Here is a 26,339-nt window from a genome sequence, read left to right on the forward strand (position 1 = left end):
ATCAAAAGTAGATCCTATCAAACTAACTTAAGCAGAAAACTTAACAATTGTTGACGTCAGAGCCGTCATTCTGAACATATCTGCCCCTGTCAGATTTTCTCCATTTGTAGCAGTTTTCAAAATAATAGACAAAACTTGCAATTTACCCCTATGCTCTATTTTTAGCCATGTAGGCCATGTTGGTTGGCAAGCGGGGTAACCAGACAAATTTTTTAAACTAGATATCCTAATGATGATTGTGTTTAAGTTTGATTGAATTTGGCCAAGTAGTTTCTGAGAAGATTTTTGTAAAAGTTAACGACAAGAGACGTCAAGAGACGAGAAAAGCTTTGGGCCATGTGAGCTAAAAATACAGTACTCATATATTTCCTACTGGAAACTGTAGTTTTCCATGTTTTGGACTTATGAAATTGTGTATAAAGGATGTAAACTGTGAGAATTAAATTTTGGACTCATCATAAATTATACATACCAAATATTCTACCGATATAAATTGCTGCTGTCAGTGTAAAAGTGTAATGCTGACTAAAAAAGTGAGTCCATTTATCAGTAAAATACAGAATTGAAAAAAAATTCAAACGTTTTCGTTAGATGCTATTTCTTGGTCTTGAAGATAAGCTTCTGTCCAAGTTTCATAACAATCAATGAAGGTTTACAAATTTATCATGTCAAAAACAATTAGTCCCAGACTGTCTGTTAAATGTTAACTGTAAAAGAGGCTCTCAAGAGCCTGAATCGCTCACCTGAAATTTTTTGCTTAAATCTTTCATCAATGATTACTTTTGCTTTTCAATATATATTAATGAGTGGCTTAAAAATGCCATTTAAATGTTCTTTGTATCTGTCATATTTTCTTCAAAAGCAGAAAAATGCATTTTACCCCTATGTTCCATTTTAGCCATAGTGGCTATGTTTCTTGACGTACAAGAAAATAAAATACAAAATTTATAAATTGTTTGCACCAAAATAAATTAAAAAAAAGAATGTTTTGGACATCTCTGACAAAAAAAATTGTTGTTAATATCAAAACTATAATTGTTTGGCACGAAAAAAGACAACATATTTTTTTTTTCATTCTTAGGATTCAAATCCTAAGTTTGAACGTGTTCGTCGAGGAAAGTATTTTGATCTGAAGTTAATGTACATATACTTCTTTAATAAAGGATATATAAACAATGTGCTAAATTCGAATGAAGGTGTGTTAAAAGCTAATGAGACCATAACAGGCATTATTTATTTTTACATTTTGCTGTGCCCTTGGACTTTATTGCTCTTATTGTGTTTGTGGTCATCTAGAGCTGACTGCCTGTTGGTGGGTAGTTCCTGCTCAGTTGAAGACCATTTGGTAAGCTCTAGATGTCTTTTTGTGCATTGCATTTGCAGGAATGAAAAAAAATGAATAGCAAAAATTAATCCAGTAAAGTTTATAATTTTTTGAAACATAAAATCAAGGATTTGTATAGTAAGATACAAATCCTTGATAAAATGCATTTAATCTGGGAACAGTATATTTATATATATGTTCCTGATTTAATGTACTCAGAGTAAAATTTGTGGTGTTAATACGGCCATATTAACCAAAGGTTATGACGAATCTTAAACGTGTAGGTCTACTATAACTATTGTTTCACAGGCAATTTTTTATGGAAACGTGCGACATTCTTCTTTTTCATAATGGAAAACACTCAAAAGTTATGATAATTACACTGTTCCGAAGCAAAAAAGGCCCTAATTACTGCAGCATAAGTTTTATGCGACAATGTCGATTGTGTAATGTTAAAAACTTATGTTGAATATTGAATTCTCATGATAAATGTTGAAATCAAAAGTTGAAAAAAATAAAAAATAAAAAATGGTAAATAATGAAAAATCTGAATGTTGAATGTAGAGAAACGAATAACCAATCCGGATTTTATCTCGTTTTCCGAAATTAAGTCTAATTTTATGACTATTTAACTTAGAATCTTAGTCATATGTAAGTTTGATATCATGAGAACTTACAGCTGAATGAAAAAATTATTATTCACTGTGAAGAAATATTTTCCAAAGTTGTAAAATTTAGAATTACTTGTTGGTCAGCTGTTAATGCTACTTAAAAACTACACAGAGACGTCTTTTCGTATTTTATAAATATGCTTAGTTTCGCCATAGCATCATGTATACTGAGTAAGGAATATTTGGTCATGAGTTTAAATTCTTTTTTAGATATAGCCATAAGTATTCTTAACTTGTGAATTTTATTTTACTATATATTTCATATAAAACTACGGTTTTTTTCAAAATAAAATTGTGGGGACATTTCTGGTCGGATTTTAATCAGCTTGGATTGAAAAGAAGCAGAATTGTCATAGACTTATTTATTTTATTTATTTATAAAATTATATTTTTGTATGTTTTGTCAGGGACTTTCTATACTAACGGGACTCGTCTCTATTGATTTTAATTAATAACTACACCACCCATGTTAAGCTACCACCCAACAATGAACTTAGCTTTGTATCTCTGATATACGAAGCTAGTAGTTATTGGCGTATTTCAAAGTACATTGTAATTTAATATTTTTTAATATAAAATCTGATTAATAGCCATTTACCATGACAAAAAATATAAGATTTTTAAAGAATGTTTAATTATTAAAGAAATCTTTTCAAAAACAGCATTTTGCAATGACAAAATGTATAAAATTTAATAAGATTGTTACTTCATTAAACTTGAACATATAGTTATGAAGAACACTTAGTAAATGTGAAATGATTTGCTATGAAGTCACGTGACATCATCGACGGCAGTGTTCTGTCTGCAAATTTGTATAAACATTGTTATAAGTGACCAGTCCCGTTAGTATAGAAAGTACCTGGTTTTGTTTTCAATTTCTGATGTCATAAACACATGATACATGTATGTATAATTTTATGTTCATACATTTTTTAGATATATTTCGACCAAATAAATTGTAGAAAATATTGTGCATGTTCATGTTCATATTAAGAGAAAATTATTGATGACAAAATTATGTCCAAATAAACAAATATATATACCATGTATACAGTGCAGTCTTTTTGGCTTCACTTTTGTAAACTCATAGAACCAATAATCGGATAATAAATTCTGAACAAATTCATAACAATCTTTAATATGTTTGATTTCATGAAATCTTCTTACTGTATGACTTTACACTAACAGACTAACATGACTTAAGATTTTGTGTAATGCTTTTTTTAAATTAGGGAAACCTCTGTTTTGACAGGTCTTCAAATGTCGGGTGATTTTCGTGCATGCCTTCTAAAAATAAGCTAATATTGAAATAAGGAAGGATTTTACACTACGAAATACAGTTCAGTTTGAACATGTTGAACCAAACAGTGCCTAGAATGCGGAGCAAAAGTTTTTTAAGTTTGATATAATTTGCTGTAAAATGAAACCAATTTTTTCCCATAAAGTCATAATTTTTGTTGAAAATGGTTGAATATGGTTAGTCATGGGATTGCAATTATAAATTATGGTAATGCTTAAACTTATCAATTTTAACCTTTTCTGTTCTGTGAAAGACTATAGCAATTACAAGAACGATTCTATTTATCATGTTTATGTAACATTGTGGATATGATGAAATCAGGTAATGTGAGATACATGTATCACTGGCGTCGCAGACACAGGGGATTCCACTGTACTTTGGACAATTCTGTTGTTTGTAAACATCCAACAATAAATGTCTACAAAATAATTTTGGGAAAGATGTGTTTTTCTATGAAATATATATCATGTATATATAGCAAAAAATAAAGGTGACAAATACATTTGACCATGCACTGTACTTCTTCATGTTAGTTCTATAGATCAGTGAGATTAAAAATAGATTTTTCAAATATTGTCATTGTGCTATCTGACAGTTACAAACAAGATATTCAAAACACCAAAGCAATTTGCAGCAGTAGACAATTAGACTTATTTTTTGTATAGAGAAATTTACACATTGTTAAATGTCATGAATAAGGGACTGTCCTCTTTATGAGGAGTAAAACTGGTAAATAAATAATTTTGTCTTTCATCTGTTCATTATAAGTTTTCAAGTGAAGAGTAAAAGTATTACTATAATTTTTCAATATACATGTAAAACTATCTTACAAAACATGTAAGTGTTAATATGCATATATTTCCAAATCTACACTGTTCTATTTACAGTGGCTACATTAATACTATACACATGGATTCTACACTATGTAGTATAGAACAAAAGGAAGATGTTTTATTTCCATCTAATAGGCTCACAAGGATGAAATTTCATGCAAGCATTTTAAAGCAAGGCAAGACAGGCATAAAGCAAATTGATAAGGACTGATAAATAACATCATTAAAAACCAATTGTTCAGAGAACAATTGAAAGTCTTTCCACCCAACTTCACTCAAGATAAGAACATTTGGATAATATAGTATGTCCAGTGTAAGAATGATAGCTTACATGTACATTGTACATGCATCTCACGACAATTCCTAAGATACAATGTTTAAGGCACTTTTTTCATAAATTAAGGGAGGTAATTATATATAATATAACTTCCAGTTTAATCAAAGTCATTTCCAGTGTCAAATAAAAGCTTACTTTACGCTAATTCAAAAAATATATGATTTCTATATAAGCATGCTTGAAGTAAGGGAACTAAGAAGCTACTTCCGAATTACAAAATTTCACTTCGGCATCATCTAGGTGACTTCACACTGATTCCAAAAATATTTAGTTCTAGGTGTTTTCAAATTAAATCAGTGCATCAAAATGGCTACTTCCGGTTAACATTAGGTCACTTACCGCTGACCTTTTCAAGGTCATAAATGTCGACTAACCGAATGCAATAGACCCTATGGCTTTATCATGTATGAATATGGATTCATAGCAAAGGCCAAAATCTAGAACAAAATCTAGCTTTGACCTTGACCTAAATATTAAGGTAATAAAACAAGGACCTCAAATCTAAAGACCCTAACAGTTATGAAAAAAGATTTTGTTGATATCTAATAGGATTTCTGTGGTGAAGCGATAATAAGCCAAAAATAAAATTTGGAACATAACCTTGACCTTTTTAACCTTGCCCTCATCACTTCGGTCAAAATTTCGTACAATATCTCAAGGATATAACGAGCAATTTGCAAAAAAAATGTCGGTTTCTTTTACTTTTGCGAAGGAGTAGACAACTAGAAAAACAGTGTTTATGGAGATAACTCTTGCAAAGTAAAGTGTTCGGTTAAACAGTGTCAGTTTCAAAAGCGCATTAACTGTTTGATATCAATGGCAAACACATAAGCGTCATCTTGTGAAAGGAACAAACAGCACAAGATAGAAATTTGGCGGAGGAAAACAAAAATAGTAATCAAAACAAAATCAATAGGTCTGTCCATGGAAAAGTGAAAAGACTTATTCAGCATAGCATATAATTATAAGTAAGCAAAAACTTAACCATTAAAAAAAGTGATCTGCACATAATTGACGTAAATTTACAAAAACATATGCATGTAAACTTCTGATTTCTAAAGACCTGAAGGAGCAACATCTTCATGTGTCATCATTCCAGTTAATTATTAAGCTTGTAAATCAGTTGACAGTTCAGTTACTGGACATGCTAGATCTATGCCATCCTCACTTCATTAGCAGTCAGAGCTCAGACATAAATAAGTCTAATTTTGTTTTTGTCTTATAGAGGTCTGAATTTGTATAATTCATGGGTGTCTTCTTTTATATCAAAGTTCAGCAAAAAATATTTGACCTTAATCAAAATGTTGTGAATATTGACTTAGTATTCTTCAAGTTGATAAGTCTATTGACTAACTTCAAGACCCATGCACAAATATAAAAATGTCAAGCATCTACAAATTGAAATTGCGACAACAACAAAAGGCAATGTTTTGTTTTCTGAAGAAAAATATGGGTGAGAACTGCAATGAGGGGTCAGGTGGTCTGACTGATAAAATTCTGAGTTTGCATGGTCTGTGGCTGATTATTTCAAGGGAGAAGGACAGAGAAATTCCAGAATGGCTAATTACATCAATATCATCTTATTTTCATAAAAATTTTAATATTTCTTAAGAAAAATCAATCAGATGAACAATTTTCAATTTATTATTTTAGTCCCCCGCGCAAGGCCTTGTGGGGGACATAGAAATACCAGGCATTCGTCCGTCAGTTTGTTCTTGTAAGCCCTTTTAAGTGTACAGATTTTTATCAAACTTATGTCAAAGGTCACTGTATTACAATGTATTAGCAATGTTTCGGACAAATTCGAAAGTCAGTGCTGACTGTTTTACAACAGTTTGTAAAAGAGTTATACCCTTTGGATATATTTATTATATAGAAAATTCCATTGTAAGCACACTCACATGTACAATTTTTGCCAGAATTTTTTCAAACATATATATATGAAAGATTTATATGAATAATGTCTCATACAAGTTTGAAAAATCAATGCCAATCAACTATTTTGAAGAGTTATGCCCTTTGGAAATATTAAATTTCTGGTAAATTGCATTGTAAGCGCACAAGAGTACAATTCTTGCCAGATTTTTTCAAATTTCTATCAACATGATCAAAGGTTTATATCAGCAAATTTCTTGGACAAGTGCAAAAATCAGAGCAGATCAACTTTTTTAAAAGAGTTATATACATGTACCTCAGACAAATTAGTTACATGTATATATATGGAAAATTGCTCTCAGGTGTACAATTCTTACCAGATTTTTATTAAATTATATCAAAGGTTTTTATTAGTTATGTCACGGACAAATGCAAAAGTCAGTGCCTATCAATTATTTTAGAAGAGTAATGCCCCTTGGAAATATTAATTATATGGAAAATTGCGTTGTAAGCGCTCTCAAGCATACATTTCTTAAAGAATTGTTATAAAATTCATAATGAAGGTTTATATCAACAATGTCTGGGACAAGTTTATAAATCTGTCCTGATCAAATATTTTTCATTATTATGTCCTTTAGAAATGTAAATTTTAAAGAAAATTGCATTGTTTTTTTTAAAGCACTTTCACCTACAATTCTTGCTAGATATTTATGAAATATATATAAACGGTTTATACATGATGTATCAGCAATGTCTTCGACAATTTCAAAAATCAGTGCTGCTCAATTATTTTTAAAAGAGTTATGCCCCTTGGAAATATTAGTTATAGGAAAATTGTATTGTAATATAAGCGCTTTCAACCCTATGTAATTTTCTCTACAATATTTATAAAAAATTTAATTAACTCCCAAAATTTTTTTTAGTTAATGCCTTTGGACAGATAAGTGCAACACTGGGGTCATTGGAACTCTTTTATTTTATTAGCATGTGAACATTTCAATTAAATGACTAGGCCCATAATTTAAACTAGTAAACCAATTTTGATCTGTACATCTCTGATTATGTTCAGACTGTTCATTAGTTGTTATTTACATGTACAAAACAAAAACAAACTGAATGGTCTGAAAAGCAACTAAACAGTGCTGGATTGATTGTAAGCAACTAGTTTTATCAGAATGACTGGCATGACATAAGTAACTTTGGAAAGACCCAAACAATTGATATATTTTTTTGCTTATCCAACAAACCTAATGCATTATGCATCCCCTAAACTTGTTAAATTTTGGAACAATAACTATTGAGTGGAAATTAAAGAGTCCCCATGGCCTTTTTAACATTTTTTATTTAAGAGTCTCTGATTAGTCTTTGCAGATGAACACACATTTTTAAGCCTGGTATCTATGATGAGTTTCTCTGTAACTACTACCGTTATATTTTATTTTAAAAATGAATGATAGAATTAGCTTATATATAAAAAGAAAATGTGGTATAATTGCCAATGAGACAACTCTCCACAAAGAGACCAAATGACACAGAAATTAACAACTATAGATCAATTTACGGCCTTCAACAATGAGCGAAGTCCATACCGCATAGTCAGCTTATAGCTTTTTTCTTGGACAATTTAACACAAACCCTTTGGACGGCTATCATGTCTACATTTTTTTCCATGTTTTTTTTCATGTCACAAACATGACAAAGGAAAGCAAAAAATAAACACAAGAAAAATTTGCTTTTTTTTAAGGTATGAAGCTACAGAGGTTTCAACAACTTTTCTGTGTGAATTAAAGGGAAATTATGGCATACCTCAATGAGAAAGAAACCTAACGACAAAAATAACCAATAACCAATTATTTTTTCTGCGCAAACATATTGCTTTTAGAACTTATATCATTTGTAATGGCGTTTCCATCACTCAGCACTTGTCATTAAATGATATTGATTATTTCTTTTTTCTATAGCTTAGAACATGTATGTGAAGAACAAATAGAAATGTCTAAGCCAAATGAAGTCAGTGATTTTGACTTGTTAGCAGATAGTGGATACACAGAGGATATGTCACAACTGTCACCAGTGAAAAATGTTGATAAATCAGATTCACATCTTTGTTGTCCATCATTAAACTTCTCTGATGATGAAATGGACCAGAATTGTATAGAAAAAAGGAACACTATAGAAGATAGTGATGTAGAGCCTCAGCATATTAGGAATTCAATTATAAAAACAGACATAGAGTTTATTGAAAGGGAGATTACTCCTGCAAGGATTAAGGTGGAGGAAATCCTGACAAGTGATGATGATATGTTTTGTACTTGTCCAATTTTCTGTCTTCCAAGGGAGATAACAATGAAAATATTTACATATTTTACACAACCTGAACTCTGTTGTAAATTGTCCAGAGTTTGTAAATCATGGTATGACTATGCATTTGATCCTAGCTTATGGAAAGTTATTGACCTTCACAACTACCGAAACATACCATCTGTGAATTTATGTCGTTTAATTGCAAAAGCTACAAACTTAAGGTCACTTTTATTGCATGGAAGAGAAAATATTTCAGAAAGTGAGGTTGCTGTTTTTACTGAATACACATCCAATCTTCAACACTTAGATTTAGGATTTTGTCAAAATATGAATATTCCAATGCTTTCAATTATAGTGAACAAATGTCCCATGCTTGAAAGTATTAACTTGGAAGGTGATACATGTTTAAAACCTGGAAGTTTACAAATCCTGAGCAGGTGTGAGCACTTAAAGGAAATGAATTTCTCACATTGTATTTTAGAAAACATGGACCTTCATCATTTAGCCAAGAATTTGGAAACTATAAGAAGTCTCAATATAGATGGAATTTCTTGGATTGATGATGAGTTAGTAATAGTATTAGTCATTATACATGTTATATTCAATGAATTGTTGTTTGATTTATCTTCTTTGTATTCAATTTCTGAGTAAGTGAACTTACAGTATTTTCAAATAGCACCTTGGGATTGATATACAATTTAAAAACTTCTTCCTTAAAATCATAGCAACACTGTTTTATACATATTATTATAAAATCTACTAAAATTATACAGTGGCGTAGCTACCATTGACGCATAGACGCACTTGCGTGCACAAACGAAATGGCCCCAAAAAAAATCATAATTAAAAAATCATAGCAGTCAAAAAAAGAAAGAATGCGATTGACTGTCACTTTGTATATATAGGTGTTTCAACTTGTCAGAAAGGTTTCCGTGTTTTCTATCAGTTCAGTTTTGTTGTGCGTACATCGGTATATACAATTTTTAGACCATCTACTAATTTAAAACGAACTACGAGATCGTCTTGTCAATTTGGAAGAACGTTTTCTTGCCCATATGCTTCTTCCAAACAATCTGAAAAGTTTGAATCGGGACCATCAAATTCGCATATTTCGCGCCTACGAGTCCGATCTTCAATCAGAAGATCAGTTTCTTCTCAAAATTAAAAGGTGGGTTGCGCGATGGAATATTTATCCATATAAGAAACCAGACCATCACTGTGCAACATTGAAGATGACGCCGAAAGAACATTGCCCAAATATATTCTGTATTCTGCAAATACTTCTCACCATGCCACCCTCAACCTCTACTGCTGAATGCTCTTTCAGCGCTCTGAAACGCGTAAAAACGTATCTGAGATCGACCATGGGACAAGAAAGACTTTCTTCACTTGCACTGCTGCACGTTCATTCTGATTTTGACATTGACACTAAAGAAGTTATTGACACGTTTAACAATGCTAGGCAAATGAAAATGTTACACTCCTAAAGGACCTCGGTTGTTAACTTCAGTCTTACATACGGTCTTACATACGAACGTCACATTCATATATCACCAAATTAAAAATTGATTGTTTGAATTGCTTTGTTTTCGTATGTTAACATATATGTCATGAGAGGATCCAGTTCTCTCGCCCTTTTTTTCTTTGAAGCATAATAAATTGGCGAGCATTGCAAAGTTTTTAGAATTTTTTAGGTCAGTTTTAGGTCTTTGATTTGATATACTAGTATAGCAAAACACTCAACTGTGCATACTTCACTTCAAAATTAACCATCTTAGATCGAAAAAAGATTCATTTTCTGTAAAAAAGGGTCCAAAAATTTTTTTCCCCTCTCTCCGCTCGGCGAAATTTTGCCTCGCTACGCTCGGCAACTTCTGCATGCAGATCATTATAAGTCTAGCTACGCCACTGAAATAGCACCATTGTGCTTTTAGGCCCCTCGACAGAACACTGATTTTTGTTTAATTGTTTTTGCCAAGAATTATTCATGAACTGAGCTGACACATGCATGGATTTGAATTTTGAAAATTAATACCAAAGTGATTGCTCAAAGGACAAGGATGTAAAAAAAATTGTATCACAGCATTGTAAATGAAAAGTACATTTTATATATTTATGTCTGACGTGCTTTTCTGGATTTGCCTTTATCAACTTAAAACCGAAAGATTTGAAAGCCAAAGATGTGTAAGTTCTTGAATATATGAGGAGCTATATGGCCATAAGGGGCCCATAAGAACAACCAAATCCATCTAAGGCCAACTTTGCCCATGTGAGTTGGAACCTGAGTCTCTAAATAATTTCTTTGAAAAAAAACCAGTCAAAGTAGAAAAGTTGTGAATGGATTAAAAAAAAGTACTACAGAACAAAAAAAAGGACAAAAGACACTAAGTATAGCTTAAGACATCGTTTGTCTGATGCGTTTCATGACTTTTGACAGGTACGGTAACAATGATTAACATGACATGTAATTATGCACTTCAGAATTTATGGGGTGGTAAAAAAAATTACTTGTATAAGTAAATTTTTGGTGAAGATTAAGGGGAGATAATTCAAACCTTGAAAATAAAATAAAAATCTTACAAATTTACGTATGCAAGTAAATATTACTTATATTTTCAAGTAAATAAAATGACTTGTATAAGTATTACCCCTGGCTGACATAATACATTTTTACATAGAACCATTGTTACCAACATGACTAATATGAATTTTATTCTGTCATTTTCTACTACATGTATTAGCAAACTGAATTTGTTCACATGTATGGTGGACTTTCGTTGTAAAAGGTCCTTGCACAACATTAAAATGTTTATTACATTGTACCTTGAAATTATACACACATTTGTATTTGAACCCCCTAGGGATTTACTTTGAACTTCTGTTAGCATAATGTAATTCAACGAAATTTTTGTGAGCAATTTATTTCACAAATTTCAGAAGGTAGAAAAATATCCCAGGATATGTCAAACTGGAATCTTCTCTAATATGAGTATAATAAGTTGGTATACAATGGACATTTTATGAAGTTGTGAATTAGGTTCATTTGAATGCATAAGTTTATAAGTTTTGTTTTATTTCAGACCTGTGATATATTTATTGCAACAACACAATGAATATTTAACAAAGCTTGTCATTGATGGAGCAGAAATTACAGATGACTGCTATGAATCCATAGCAAAATGTTCTTACTTAACCTTATTTGAGGCATCATTTTGTGAATTGCTAACAGATAAAAGCCTTGAATATCTCCAGGTATAGTATCTATGAAAATACCATCATAATTCCTATAGATCATATATAGAACACTATGAGGTTGTTCTCATGAATTGACAAATCCATTTTGTGTTCCTCATAATTATTTTACTATTATCCTATCAAACTATATAAGTTCAGTGTTTTTGAATAAAAGTAGAAATTACATACCGGTAACCATGGTAACCATGTGGGTTAAAAATCTAAAGGGGAAGGTTGAGCACTAACTAACATGTTTACCCCCCTCCCCTTTGTATAAAGAGTACAATGCTTGTTAACGGATTGTCAACATGCAATCTCTCTGCATAAAAGTGTACCAAAAGGCATTTTACTCTACCTAGACTCTGAGCCAACCAATCTTTGCTTTTATTCTAAAGAACTGCATTTAGGGAATATTAATAGGAAAGCAGTCAATTTAAGTTTCATAGGCTATGCTTTGTATAAAAATAAGAAGATGTGGTATGATTGCCAATGAGACAACACTCCACCATAGACTAACTGACATAGAAGCTAACAACTATAGGTCACGGTACAGTCTTCAACAATGAGCAAAATTCACACTGCATAGTAAGCTATAAAAGGCCCAGAAATGACAAATGTAAAACAATTCAAACGAGAATACTTATGGCTTGATTGATGTACATGACAATAAACAAAAACAAATATAATATACAGCAGCAAATGACAACCACTGAATTAGAGGCTCCTGACTTGGGACAGGCACATACAGAATGTGGCGCAATTAAACATGTTTGCTGGCGCCAAACCCTTCCCCCTAACCTTGGACAGTGGTCTAACAGTTCAACATAAGAACAAACTATAAAAATCAGTTGTAAAGGTCTTAACTCATCAGATTGATACAAAGTACAGATCAAAGAGTACTTACATTTACTAAAAGCTAGTTAAAAGCTAATAACAACTAATAAAAAATCATGTGTCTAAGACTAAAATATCAATCAGTACACATCCAACATCTAATGGATATAGTGTAAAGACGTCATTAACAATAAGAGAAAAACATGACTTTGTGCAATGCCAAAATACAGATATCTACAGATTGTAGAACCATAAATGTGCATATGTAATGTGTACACAATAATATTTAGTTTGGTTTTAATTTTGACCAACTACAGGATCAATCTAATGACCTACCTATTCCTAAGGCATGTACACTGCTACTGTAGATTCATTATAATTTGTGGGGTACCAGTTTTTCGTGGATTTCCCCAGTAAAGGTAAACCACAAGTTTAAATGTTTAATGCAATACAGGGTATACATATTATAAAGGCTTGTAACAGACTTTAGCAAATCCCCAAAATCAAATATCCACAAAATTACAAGTTTTACACAATTCATGAAAATTGATATCAACGAAAATAAATGAATCCACACTGTGTGAAATTTTTTTTAAAAATCTTTCAATATTAATAGTAGTGGTACTACGTTGATGTACATGTGTGATTTATATATTTTAGAATTTGAATAAATTGAAGAAGTTGCGTTTAAGAAAAGGAACAGAATTCACAGCAGTTGGTCTGATGAATTTCTTCTCATCTCCTGGAATCAAACATTTGACATCATTAGACATGTCAGAATGCACTGGTTGTGATGATAGTTGTGTGTCACAACTAGCTCAAAGGTATGTAAAAGAAAAACAATTTATAATTTAATTTAAGAAAAAATTGTAAAATTTGTACCTCCCAGGCAAATCGCTACACTAACTAAGACTGGCCATGTACCATCACCCACCAAATCAAGAAAGAGCTCTCAATCTGACAATCCTAACAAGGGTCAGGCCTGGTGAGTTTTCCCATGTTGTATCAAATTAAGCTGCAATTTTTTTTTTTATGGTTATAATTTTGATATTATATTTGTATAAATATTTCAGATTCATCAATTTTTAGAAAATTTCCTTCCTTTTTAATCATATTCTTGAGGAAAGAAATTTGAATATTATCAATTCAGAAATTGATGTATGCATTTATTATTGAGATTTTTTATCTTTAGAATACAAGAAAAAAATGGAATTGTAATATTTGGAAATGATTCTGCAAAGATGTTTAAATTGAAATGTAATTTTTATAATTAATGCAACATTAATTTATATCCCATTGCATTTTAAGCAATATAAAGACATTTCATTAATTTATCAATTTACAGAATATTAAGGGTTTACAGGAGAAATGCATTATTCAAATACTGAAGATTGAATATTTTCCACTAGTGTTTCACTGACTCAATGTTGGAAAAGGTAGACATTTGAATAGTGGCTGTGGTGGAATATAATCTAATGTGAACAAATATAAGCACTTAGAAAGAAAGAAAATGTAAATGAACATAGGATTTGGGGTAAAAAAGGTACTGGCTATGATTACCTGCAAAAAGTAACAATAAGAAATAATTATTGTTACTTCCAATACTAATAAGTAATTGCCAAAATGTATTTCCAGACAGGATCCCGATTTCATAAGGAAATTGCAGGTAAAAAAGGGACTGCTAAAATATCCAACATCTTGTTCTATTTTCAACCCATCAATAGGGAGAGGTTACTATAGCAATGGCAAATTGGAAGTATGTTTAAATTATTTTCCATTAGTTTTAAGAATGAACTAGATATTTTCTATTCAGTTCCTTTTGAATTACAGCTGTGGAAAGACTTTAAAACAACTATCATTATGTTGGTGCTGGCACATCACAGATAGAGGAGCAACTTCAGTGGTTGATCATTGCAGGTAAGAACATTATCACAGTTATATTCTTATGGTGGTACATACCACTACAGGGAGATAACTCTGTAAAAATCAGCCGCACGTTTTAATCATGTTCTATTGTTTAGGAAATATTAAGCTTCTCAATGATCAAAATTAGTGTTTGTCAAACTACTATATATCCAAAGATATTTTTCCAATAAAGTGTGCGGTTCAAGTATTTTGAAATTCTTATATTTTTGTCAAAGGGTCAAAGTAAATATTTTGTCAAAATTTTATGAAAATTAAACGAGCCAAATTAATTTTAGTCAAGGTGTTTGGTACCAGCTTAATCATTACATCGAGATAGCATGTGAAGAAGCAACAAACTCTTTATGACATCTCTTGGAGAGTTTATTCTTATATTAGTAGTAATTGTTTTGAAAAATTAGAGCATGAACACTGTCAGTGGACCAGATATTTTGTTTGTTGTTCATTTTACTTATGGCAAACATGTTGCCACAATTGAAAAGTTAGAAAAACGTTACCTATTTACATACATAGCTATAACTGGTGAAATGGAAGAAAATAAATTTCCAAACCTTTTGTTTTATTTCTAACATAAATTATTAATAAAAAAAATAAATATTGGTAGAAAACTTGAGGCTTTAAGTTAACAATGATGATTTTGATGTTGATCCGTTATCTAGCCATTTACTGGAAGGTCTTTAACAATGAACTAGGAAACTTAGATGTCCCAGCTGGCATGGACATTAGTGTATTACTCTTTATTTACATTCACAAACATACATTGGTAAAAAAGCTAATGAAGTCCTCTAATTATCAGTTTTTGAACATGTGAAAGTGCAATAGGATCAAACAGGCCATATTAAGAAATAAATAATTACAAACATGACAAAGGAATCTGTGATATGCTGCCAAACAACAGAAAAAAATGTAAAAGAAATTAATACTGAATTTAATAAATTATATTTTTCGTGGATCTAGAAAGACTTGCATTTTCGTAGATATTTGATTTCAGGGATTTTGCCAAGGTCTGTTCCTATAATTCATTGAACATTTAAATTTTTCCACAAAATTTAATATCCAACTAATAATAACGAATCTACAGTATACCTTTATTGTAGAAAAAGGTGATAATTTTCTTAATATTGGTTTGTCTTTATACCTTTTGTAATTCCACTGATGGAGACAAAATAGATGAATTGATCAGACTATAAAAACTATAACCTGTCCTTTATTAAGATTGTCAGTAGAAGTTTTCATCTTACATCTCTTGATGTTATTTGGTCCTTTAAATAATTTGATGTAAGTACTGTTAATTTAAAAAAAAAATTATGCCCCCGCCGTTGTGGAGGGGTCATTAAGTTTTACCTTGTCCTTCCGTACATCCGTCTGTACATCCCAAAATTGGTTTCCGTTCTCTAACTTTAGTTTGCCTCAACCAAATGTTTTGAAACTTATACACAATGCTTATTACCACAAAACACAGATCAAGTTTGAATTTTGGTGGCGTCACTTTTACCGTTCTAGAGTTATGCCCCTTTACAAATCGAAAAATTGCTGAAATTTTTGTTTCCTTTCTCTTTCTTAAGTTTGCCTGAACTTATACACAATGCTTATTACCACAAAACTCTGATCAAGTACAAATTTGGGTAGCGTCACTTCTACGGTTCTTGAGTTATGTCCCTTTATAATGTTATATGCAAGCGTGGGCATCATCTGTGTCCTATGGATACATTCCCCATTTATGTTACTAGATTCCCACTGATGATGTCAGCATTTCCTAAAACCATCTAGTTTATATTATGATTTAGAATTTATCAATGTTAATGTCACTTATATAATGTAAGCCTTTTTACTTGTTATACAGTATGGAATTTCCTTTAAAGGCTGTACTGACCTATGCGAACTTCTGTCTCTGGTGGATATTTGTATCATTGGCAATCATACCACATCTTATTATCTTATATTGAATTGTTCTCCACCTATTGACAATTTCTTGCAAATATAAAAATCAAAATTTTCTTTTTTAGTCTTTCAAACTGTAAAAAAAAATTTAAAAAAGTCATTGTCACTTTATTATCTTTTCAGCAACTTGCTACATTTAGACTTAACTGGGATTGACAAGATCAATGGGGACTGTTTTGGGCGTGTACCAACAGAAATGCCACACCTAAGATTACTAGATCTTAAACAGTGTAACAGGGTATGCTTTTATATATTTACAGAGACCTTGAACTGCTCAATCTACAAGGTATTAAATCGATGACAGGTGACAGTTTTGCTAGAATACCAACTGATATGCCATTTTTAACCATGTTATGTTTATCTCACTGTAATATGGTATGTTAAAAATAAGAGAATCTGACACAACAGTATGTAAAACACAAACTACAACAGATGGAGAGAAATTGTAAAAAGCAAAATAAGATCTACAAATAGGTCAACATGCATAAATTAATAAATAATTCATCCAAGTCATAGATTTGTTGGAAATGTTCATATGGACTGGGTTGTAACATTTGAATTTGATCCAGTGCATCAGTGTTATTACAAATCATGGCTTGCATAAATTCTTTCGATTCTAATAGGATTAATACGATAATTTAAAAAACTGAAGCAAAGGTAAAAGAGTGTGTGGTGTGTATGGCTGTTCTGTTTTACCCCTATAAGATAAAAATTTCAAACAAATCTATGGCTTACATTGCATGAATTATATCTTTAACAACCTGTAAAAAAGATGTGTTTAATCCTTATAATTCTTAACTCAAAACGTATTTTATTTGTTGGATACTATTTACTGTATACTGTAAATTAAGAAATTATTGTGAGGTTTTTATTATTGCGAATAATACGACCTGGTGAGAATCCCAATAATAAGAACTCGCATTCTGATATCTGACAGATATATCTGTATGCAGCTTTACCACAAATCCCAATAATTAATATCGCATTTTTGTCCATTCTGCAAAAATTGCAATAATAAATGCACGCAATAATTTCTAAATTTACAGTAGTCCACAGTTGACATGATGTAATTAAGGAGTAATCTGCCATGTTGACTTGCTGAAATCCATAAATGTGTGAATAATGCAACACAATAGAAAATGAAAAAACACCTACCTGCAACTCCATTTCAGTGGCGTATTATCCAAATTTAGAGAGTACACATAACAAATAAACCGTCAGCTTGAGAATTGACATTCATATTACGTCATGTTTTGATATGACATAAATGCGCCAAGATCATTCATGGAATTTCGCGTAATTTTATTTTTATTTCCATTTATACATTTTTTCAAGTTTGTGTGCATTAATTCTTTTTGTTATGCATTGGAATAGGAATAAATGTTCTATAGTTTTTTTTTTTCAATTGCAATGTGAACACAGCAAAATCATCATAGTATTTGCATTTAGGTTGTGATGCATGTGGATTTACGTGGGAGGTAAATAGTAACAGCCATTAATATATAAAAATAAGATGTGGTATGTTTACCAATGAGACAACTCTCTACCAGAGGCCAAATGACATAAAAGTTTACAACTATAGGTCACCGTACGGCCTTCAACAATGAGCAAAACCCATACCGTATAGTCAGCACAGACTCAAGAGAAGTACATATTCTTTTATAGCTGTACTTCTCTTGAGTATAGATATATCAAGAATATCATGCTGTTGTTTACAAAGCGAAAAAAGCATGTCATATTAGAATTGTCAATTGACCCTGAATAGGAGTTGTTGCCCCTAATTTTGTTCATTTTTGCATTTATTGCCATAACTATAATAGATAGAGAAAAATTGTGAAAAGCCAAATTTTCAACAAAATAAGATCAACTTAACCGAAATTGTCAATTGACAGCTTACAGGAGTTATTACCTTTGAAAGATGGTTATAATAAAAATAATCTTTCAAAGGCAATAACTCTTAAAGGAGTAAATTTTAACCATGCTAACTTCTTTGTAGATCTTATTGTGCTAAACATCTTTGCTTTTACAATGTTTCTCCATCTATAATGATTTCTGCAAAAAATAAAAAATGCATGCTTCTACAAATAAAATGCTTTGACAAGCGCAGCCTGATACGACCGCAGAGGTCGAACCCTGAACAGTTGGGGCAAGTTTGGACACAATATTCAAGCTTGATACTGTCTGAATTTGGATTGTGATCAAATTTTTGACATAATATATAGGTTTCTGACACAAAATAAATGTGGTCAAAGATCTTAAAAAATTTGAAATGGGACATATAATTTACCTAGTATGGTCTGATATCCAAAATCTAACAACATGGTCAATTCAGCATATAAAAAAACACCAAAAATTTAATTTTAGTTGAAATCAAACAAAGTTTAATTTTGGACCCTTAATATGGACTAATTTGAAAACAGGGCCCAAAATAAAAAATCTAAAAGATTCAGCATATCATAGAGCTGCAATAATTCAGTTTTTGATGAAATCAAACAAAGTTTAATTTTGGACCCTTTGGACCTCAATGTAGACCAAGTTAAAAATGGGGCCCAATATCCAAAATAGGTTAAAACCCCCATAAATTAAAGACTTAATTAATCCCATTGAAATTGGTTAAAAGATTTGTATTTATTTTCAAAAGATTTCTTGCTATTGCGCAATACTGTGCTATTGTGCAATACTGTGCTGTTGCACAATACTTAGTTAATCTGATATATATAATAAGTTACAATTTCAGAGAGTTCCATAAACTTTAACACAAGTTATTGTCTGGAAACTAGAAAAATGCTTGTTTTTGGCCCTAATTTCTAAACGTTTGGGGCAATTACCCTCAAACTCAATCCCAGCCTTCCCTTTGTGGTATTGAACCTTGTGGTACAATTTCAGAGAGATCCATACACTTACACACAAGTTACTGTCCGGAAACTACAAAAATGCTTGTTTTTGGACCCTAATTCCTAAACTGTTGGTACCATAACCCCCAAAATCAATCCCAACCTTCCTTTTGTGGTATTGAACCTTGTGGTAAAATTTCATAGAGATCCATTCACTTAAACTAAAGTTATTGTCCGGAAACCAAATGTGTCTTCAAATGACAAGGACGACATGATAGCATTATAGAAACGCATAATGCGTGTTATAACATTTTATATATCCGACTTGAATATTTTGATTGTTGTAGCCTGCACTCAATGAAATCCAGACCATTTTGTCAAAATATACCAAAATCTCTACTTGTGGCCTATTTGGCTTGTAATTTTAACACTTTATAAGAAAAGCTGTACAAAAATAGATCTATTTCACTTTCATACATATCTTTTTATCAAAACAAAACAATTATCTTGTTATTATCAATATAAAACATGCATGTATTCATTTAATGTAGTTTGTTGTGTATTGGTTATTGCAGATTAAAGATGAGTTAATTGAGGATGTTGTTCGACAGAAGAAAAACTTGACTGTTATTAATTACTATGGAGAAACTGTTGTGTTTGAAAAATCATGTCACTTGTTAAAAGATGACTTACAAAACTGATATTGAGTTCATCACTGAAGACCTACAAGATGAAGAACAGCAATACATGTAGTAGCACCGTTACTTTGCTATATTGGTTCTTTCATAAATTTTACGATATAATTGATTTTCATTTGTTTTCTACAGTCTATTCTAATCTTTCAATCAGTTTAATTGAGGTCTGGAGCTGGCATGTCAGTAACTGCTAGTAGTCCTTTGTTCATTTATGTATCATTGTCATTTTGCTTAGTTTCTTTTGTTACATATTCTGACATCTGACTCGGACTTCTTTTGAACTGAGTTTTACTGTGCGTATTGCTATGTGTTTCTTTATTCTACATTGGCTAGAGGTATAGGGGGAGGGTTGAGATCTCACAAAACATGTTTAACCCTGCCGCATTTTTGCGCCTGTCCCAAGTCAGGAGCCTCTGGTCTTTGTTAGTCTTGTATGTTTTTTTAATTTTAGTTCATTTATATGTTTTGTAGTTTAGTGTGACGTCCATTTTCACTGAACTAGTACACAATTTTATCTAGGGGCCCGCTGAGGACCACCTCCGGGTGCGGAATCTTCTCGCTGCAGTGAAGACCCATTGGTGGCCTTCAGCTGTTGTCTGCTCTTTGGTTGGGTTGTTGTCTCTTTGACATATTCCCCATTTCCATTCTCAATTTTATAAATATTTTTTATAATTACTGTAAAATATTGTAATGAGGCACTCTGAGTATGGGTTGTTCATGAACATGGTAAGCATATATCTACAACTTTTAAAAAAAATGTAATTATAAAAATTCTTCTTTGTTATTTTTGCTAACATGTCCAAAAAGAGCTATTGGGAACTATAATTGGATTCCTGTTCATGTACAGATAAATTTCCTTCTGTAGTTACAGATTTCACGTTTTAGCTCACCTGACCTTTTTAGGCCAAGAGACTTTTTGCCATCATATGGAGTCTGTCATCTTAACTTTAAAAACAAGAGGCTCTCAAGAGCCTGAATCGCTCACCTGTATTTCAGAGGAGAAGATTTTTAATTGTTAGCAAACTTGATGAACAAATTGTGTAAAATTGTCTTTAAAGGGCAATAACTCCTTAAGGGGTCAATTGACAATTATGGTCATATTAACTTTTTTGTAGATCTTACTTTGCTGAACATTATTGATGCTTACAGTTTATATATATCTATAATAATATTCAAAATATTAACAAAAAACTGCAAAATTTTGTTAAAACTACCAATTCGGTGGCAGCAACCCAACAATGGGTTGTTCGATTCGTCTGATAATTTCAGGGCCGATAGATCTTGACCAATTAAACAATTTTACTCTTTGTCACATTTGCTCTAAAAGATTTAGTTTTTGTGATATAAGCCAAAAACTGCATTTGACCCTTATGTTCTATTTTTAGCCATGGCGGCCATGTTTGTTGATGGATACAAACTTCGGATACAATTTATAAACAAGATACCCTAAGGAACATTTAGTTAAAGTTTGAAGGTAATTGGCCCAGTAGTTTCAGAGGAGAAGATTTTTAAATGTTAGCAAACTTGATGAACAAATTGTGTAAAATTGTCTTTAAAGGGCAATAACTCCTTAAGGGGTCAATTGACAATTATGGTCATAATAACTTTTTTGTAGATCTTACTTTGCTGAACATTATTGCTGCTTACAGTTTATATATATCTATAATAGTATTCAAAATAATAACAAAAAACTGCAAAATTTTGTTAAAACTACCAATTCGGTGGCAGCAACCCAACAATGGGTTGTTCGATTCGTCTGAAAATTTCAGAGCTGATAGATCTTCACCAATTGAACAATTTTACCCCATGTCAGATTTGCTCTAAAAGCTTTAGTTTTTGAGATATAAGCCAACTAGAGGCTCTAAAGAGCCTGTGTCGCTCACCTTGGTCTATGTGCATATTAAACAAAGGAACTAGATGGATTCATGACAAAATTGTGTTTTGGTGATGGTGATGGTGATGGTGATGTGTTTGTAGATCTTACTTTACTGAACATTCTTGCTCCTTACTATTATCTCTATCTATAATGAACTTGGCCGGTAGTTACAGTGGAAAATATTTTGTAAAAATTTACAAAAATTTACAAAATTTATGAAAATTGTAAAAAATTGACTATAAAGGGCAATAACTCCTTAAGGGGTCAATTGAAAATTTTGGTCATGTTGACTTATTTGTAGATCTAACTTTGCTGTACATTATTGCTGTTTACAGTTTATCTCTATCTATAATAATATTCAAGATAATAACCAAAAACAGCAAAATTTCCTAAAAATTACCAATTCAGGGGCAGCAACCCAACAACAGGTTGTCCGATTCATCTGAGCCAAAAACTCCATTTTACCCTATGTACTATTTTTTAGCCATGTCAGCCATCTTGGTTCACGGGCGGGGTCATCGGACACATTTTTTAAACTAGATACCCTAATGATGATTGTGGACAAGTTTGGTTAAATTTGTCTTAGTAGTTTCAGAGGAGAAGATTTTTGTAAAAGATTACAAAAATTTACGAAAAATGGTTAAAAATTGACTATAAAGGGCAATAACTCCTTAAGGGGTCAACTGACCATTTTGGTCAAGTTGACTTATTTGTAGATCTTACTTTGCTGAACATTATTGCTGTTTACAGTTTATCTCTATCTATAATAATATTCAAGATGATAACCAAAAACGGCAAAATTTCCTTAAAATTACCAATTCAGGGGCAGCAACCCAACAACAGGTTGTCTGATTCATCTGAAAATTTCAGGGCAGATAGATCTTGACCTAATAAACAATTTTACCCCATGTCAGATTTGCTTAAAATGCTTTGGTTTCAGAGATATAAGCCAAAATCTACATTTTACCCCTATGTTCTATTTTTAGCCATGGCGGCCATCTTGGTTGGTTGGCCGGGTCACCGGACACATTTTTTAAACTAGATACCCCAATGATGATTGTGGCCAAGTTTGGTCAAATTTGGCCCAGTAGTTTCAGAGGAGAAGATTTTTGTAAAAGTTTACGGACGACGGACGCAAAGTGATGAGAAAAGCTCACTTGACCTTTCAGGTCAGGTGAGCTAAAAATGTGTCTGATGACCCTGCCCGCGAACCAAGATGGCCAACATGGCTAAAAAATAGTACATAGGGTAAAATGCAGTTTTTGGCTCATATCTCTGAAACCAAAGCATTTAGAGCAAATCTGATGAGGATAAAATTGTTCATTAGGTCAAGATCTATCTGCCCTGAAATTTTCAGATGAATCGGACAACCCGTTGTTGGGTTGCTGCCCCTGAATGGGTAATTTTAAGGAAATTTTGCTGTTTTTGGTTATTATCTTGAATATTATTATAGATAGAGATAAACTGTAAACAGCAATAATGTTCAGCAAAGTAAGATCTACAAATAAGTCAAATTGACCAAAATGTTCAGTTGACCCCTTAAGGAGTTATTGCCCTTTATAGTCAATTTTTAACCATTTTTCGTAAATTTTTATCATTTTTTACAAAAATCTTCTCCTCTGAAACTACTACGACAAATTTAACCAAACTTGTCCACAATCATCATTAGGGTATCTAGTTTAAAAAATGTGTCCGATGACCCCGCCGCGAACCAAGATGGCCGACATGGCTAAAAAATAGTACATAGGGTAAAATGCAGTTTTTGGCTCATATCTCTGAAACCGAAGCATTTAGAGCAAATCTGATGATGATAAAATTGTTCATTAGGTCAAGATCTATCTGCCCTGAAATTTTCAGACCAATCAGGCAACACGTTGTTGGGTTGCTGCCCCTGAATTGGTAATTTTAAGAAAATTTTGCAGCTTTTGGTTATTATCTTGAATATTATTATAGATAGAGATAAACTGTAAACAGCAATAATGTACAGCAAAGTTAGATCTACAAATAAGGCAACATGACCAAAATTGTCAATTGACCCCTTAAGGAGTTATTGCCCTTTATAGTCAATTTTTTACAATTTTCATAAATTTTGTAAATTTTTGTAAATTTTTACAAAGTATTTTCCACTGTATCTACCGGGCCAAGGTCATTATAGATAGAGATAATAGTAAGGAGCAAGAATGTTCAGTAAAGTAAGATCTACAAACACATCACCATCACCAAAACACATCACCATCACCAAAACACATCACCATCACCAAAACACAATTTTGTCATGAATCCATCTGTGTCCTTTGTTTAATATGCACATAGACCAAGGTGAGCGACACAGGCTCTTTAGAGCCTCTAGTTTAAACTAGATACCCTAATGATGATTGTGGACAAGTTTGGTTAAATTTGTCCTAGTAGTTTCAGAGGAGAAGATTTTTGTAAAAGATTACAAAAATTTACGAAAAATGGTTAAAAATTGACTATAAAGGGCAATAACTCCTTAAAGGGTCAACTGACCATTTTGGTCAAGTTGACTTATTTGTAGATCTTACTTTGCTGAACATTATTGCTGTTTACAGTTTATCTCTATCTATAATAATATTCAAGATAATAACCAAAAACAGCAAAATTTCCTTAAAATTACCAATTCAGGGGCAGCAACCCAACAACGGGTTGTCCGATTCATCTGAAAATTTCAGGGCAGATAGATCTTAACCTGATGACCATTTTTACCCTATGTCAGATTTGCTCTAAATGCTTTAGTTTCAGAGATATAGGCCAAAAACTGCATTTTTACCCCTATGTTCTATTTTTAGCCATGTCGGCCATGTTGGTTGGCAGGCGGGGTCATCGGACACATTTTTTAAACAAGATACTTGAATGATGATTATGTTTAAGTTTGGGTGCATTTGGCCCAGTAGTTTCAGAGGAGAAGATTTTTGTAAAAGTTTACGGACGACGGACGCAGGACGACAGACGACGGACGCCAAGTGATGAGAAAAGCTCACTTGACCTTTCAGGTCAGGTGAGCTAAAAATCTTCCTCTGAAACTACCAAACTGTATTGTAAGCTGTAAAAGGCCTTGGTTTGACAAACTATGGTTCAAATTCAATTCAAAAATGACGACCAACAGCCTTGTTTTTAGGGATACAGCAAGTCTGCAAGTCCTTAGTTCATAAACAGAGAACATTATTGAGGAGCTCATTGGGAAAAAAAAGAAATTAACACTTTGAAAGAAAATGTACTTTTTCATTAAGGAGAAGAAGTAAAAGCAGCAGGTATTATATACTTATTTTGTACTTGATTGACTTGGCTGTAACAGTCAATTGATTTAGATAAATGAATGAATAGAAATGTTGTCTATATTTCAATGAATCAGCACCCGAACAAACAAACTAAATAAGATGATGATGAATTGGTTTTTGTCTAGCCTGCGACAAAAGCCGCCAAATGCAAGACAAAGGAATTTATGATTAAAACAAAAAACATAGTCAAACAACAAACAAGAACAAAGAGCGACCACTGAATTACTACCTGAAGAAAATTTCAGGTGCCTATAAAGTACAAAACGAAGCAAAAATAAATGAAATCAATGAAGAAACCAAAACAAAACTAAATAAGATGATGATGAATTGGTTTTTGTCTCGCCTGCGACAAAAGTTGCTGAATGCAAGACATAGGGATTACAATCTGGAGTCGGGGTTGACAGGTTAAACTATTTGTATAAAGATTTATATTTCAGAAGGTAGAAGACCTGGATGCTTCATACTATGTATACAGATACCTTATGTTACAAAGTTTCAGTCTGTCATATGTCCATTGTCCTTGGCTTCATTTTCATGGTTCAGCGAAAAAAATTTTTTTTTTTTGTCAGGTGATATATTCACTCATTATGAGTACCGGTAATAGGATAACTATATTTGGTATGTGGGTTTCGGCAACTTTAACATGTCCATCTGGTAGGGTTCACCTGACCTCGACCACATTTAATGGATCAGTGATCAAGGTAGATATACATGGTATAATAGTCCCCAATTCTATGTTCTTGTTTATTTTAAAAGTGAATTTTATTTTTTAATTTAAAACGGGACTTGGATAAGTCATAATCATTTGAAACTTATTGTTCAGTTTAATACATTGATCCTCAAAGGTGAACTTTATAAACTTGTTTTCCATTGATTAAAATTGAAAACAAAACTTGTTCCTGTATGTTACTAAAAAAGATTTTTTTTTTAGTAAAGTCAATAATCTCTTCTTCCCGAAAAAAAATCCATGACCCTCACAAAAGATGAATGTTAGGTGACTTAAGTTATCAAATTTAAACATGCCATACAAGCAAGATTGATAAAAGATACTGCTAACTAGAA

At 32.0% G+C, this 26,339-nt stretch overlaps 1 protein-coding gene across 2 annotated transcripts; it reads left to right on the forward strand.

The window, feature by feature from the left end:
- The first annotated feature begins 1,971 nt into the window (after positions 1 to 1,971).
- On the forward strand, positions 1,972 to 20,213 carry LOC127715838 (F-box/LRR-repeat protein 2-like). Of its 2 annotated transcripts, none has more exons than XM_052221973.1 (7): positions 1,972 to 2,166; positions 8,302 to 9,210; positions 11,725 to 11,896; positions 13,373 to 13,536; positions 14,543 to 14,629; positions 16,837 to 16,951; positions 19,986 to 20,213. In XM_052221973.1, exons 1-7 carry the CDS (start codon positions 2,156 to 2,158, stop codon positions 20,109 to 20,111), a joined length of 1,584 nt encoding a protein of 527 aa, XP_052077933.1. In that variant the 5' UTR covers positions 1,972 to 2,155; the 3' UTR covers positions 20,112 to 20,213. The 2 variants fall into 2 exon arrangements, with proteins under 2 accessions (XP_052077933.1, XP_052077932.1); XM_052221972.1 differs by lacking the exon at positions 16,837 to 16,951 and adding an exon at positions 16,700 to 16,814 and having other exon boundaries at positions 1,979 to 2,166.
- Positions 20,214 to 26,339: the final 6,126 nt, after the last annotated feature.

Source organism: Mytilus californianus, unplaced genomic scaffold (genome assembly GCF_021869535.1).
Source record: "Mytilus californianus isolate M0D057914Y unplaced genomic scaffold, xbMytCali1.0.p SCAF_9, whole genome shotgun sequence".
Taxonomy (NCBI): Eukaryota; Metazoa; Mollusca; class Bivalvia; order Mytilida; family Mytilidae; genus Mytilus; species Mytilus californianus.